At 45.5% G+C, this 1,506-nt stretch overlaps 1 protein-coding gene across 1 annotated transcript; it reads left to right on the forward strand.

The window, feature by feature from the left end:
- Window positions 1–59: 59 nt before the first annotated feature.
- TM35_000441290 (uncharacterized protein) lies at window positions 60–1,505 on the forward strand (the record flags this gene model as incomplete). The annotated part of the gene is made up of 1 exon (XM_029030138.1): window positions 60–1,505. A coding segment is annotated over one exon (1,446 nt), but the record flags the coding sequence as incomplete, so codon positions are not given.
- Between the last annotated feature and the right edge of the window lies 1 nt (window position 1,506).

A 1,506-nucleotide genomic window follows, 5' to 3' on the forward strand; every position in this document is an offset into this window, starting at 1 on the left:
TTATTATTATTATTATTATTATTATTATTATTATTATTATTATTAAGAATGAGTGGATGATGGTACCAAACGTTAAAAGTGTTTATTTCTGTGCCCACATTGCTCCTGCGCGTTTGAACAGTGAGGACATAAATGTCAAAAGAAGCAGCATTCAGATCGACCCAGAAACTGGTGATGTAGTTTTGCGCGACGACATTGCGGGTACCTCGCGGTTTCGTTTTGACAGTGTGACGTACTACCCGTTTCACACCACGCTGTACGAGGCCGTGCTGGGGCACCGTGTGGCGGAGAGCTTTGGAAGCGACCGCGCGTACTTGTGTGACTCACCGCCGGTATCTATGCACAGTGCCATCATTCACGGCTCCTCTACTGCACACACCATGGAGCTCTTTCACACGTTGGTGCTCACGGCCGTCAGTCACGCTTTTGAGGTGATCAACGCTACAAACGACGCTTTACCTGTACAGCTACAGTACAGTATAGTACGTGTTTATTCGTGGGGTTTGACAGACGTTTTAAGTCAGCGGGTTGTGTCAAACAGTTCGACAGGAGTAATCGCAGAGGACTCCAGTATTTCGTACCAACACAACATCAAACGCAACGTAATTGGTTCTCGTGAAGATGTTCACCTTGTTGAGAACATTCTTTGTTCTGCTTGTGCGGTTCCTGAGGGACATGCAGCTATTGTTTTTAGTCTTTTTTCACGCCCACGTAACAGTCCAATGAAAACAAAGAAGATTTCTTCCGGTATCTTCTCGATGACTCTTCTGCCTCAATTATGGCAAGGCAACAGACAATTTCAAGGAGATATGCACACGCTGCGAGACCTCCTTGCCGGACACCCTTTGTCATGTGAGAGTTCTTGCTGGTTGATAAGTCAACTTCTCCCGACAGACGTAGTAAATAGCGTAACCCTTATTACATGTATTTGCGACGAACCGGAACAACATCAGCAGACAAATCATAGTTGCGTCTACGGATGCAGTCCTACTACTAGTGAAAGAGAATCATTTCGTCTATCATTTACTCCAGTTACTACACCTCAACGACCAAAAATAAGACATAATATTTTTTCGTCCCTTTCTCCCGAAAGAACTCATCGACGTGTCATCTCACCATATGCGCTGACAACACCTTCCTTTCCTAATACGACAGAGCATATTACCAACACAACTGACACTATGGCATTACACCAATTGCATACAAGGAAAGACAACACCTTCACCAGACACTTTTCACCAACTACAAGAAATAAAGCACAAATTGAACTCCTGACAGCACGTTCTCTGGCAACTGAGCTAGAAGGACATCGCAGCGAGAAAAATAATTATACCACGGCATGCAACAAAGAAATTGAACGAGTTATTACCACTGCGGCCAAAGTCAAGGAGGAGGCTGCATGCTCTCAGGAGACTGAACTGGAGGAACGTGTTCGTGAGGCTGAGGAGCAGGCAAAGGTAGCTGAAGAAGCTGCCCGTCGCCGTATTGCTGCGGCCAAGAGCAAGG

Source organism: Trypanosoma theileri (assembly GCF_002087225.1).
Source record: "Trypanosoma theileri isolate Edinburgh chromosome Unknown TM35_Tth_44_V1, whole genome shotgun sequence".
Lineage (NCBI taxonomy): Eukaryota > Euglenozoa > Kinetoplastea > Trypanosomatida > Trypanosomatidae > Trypanosoma > Trypanosoma theileri.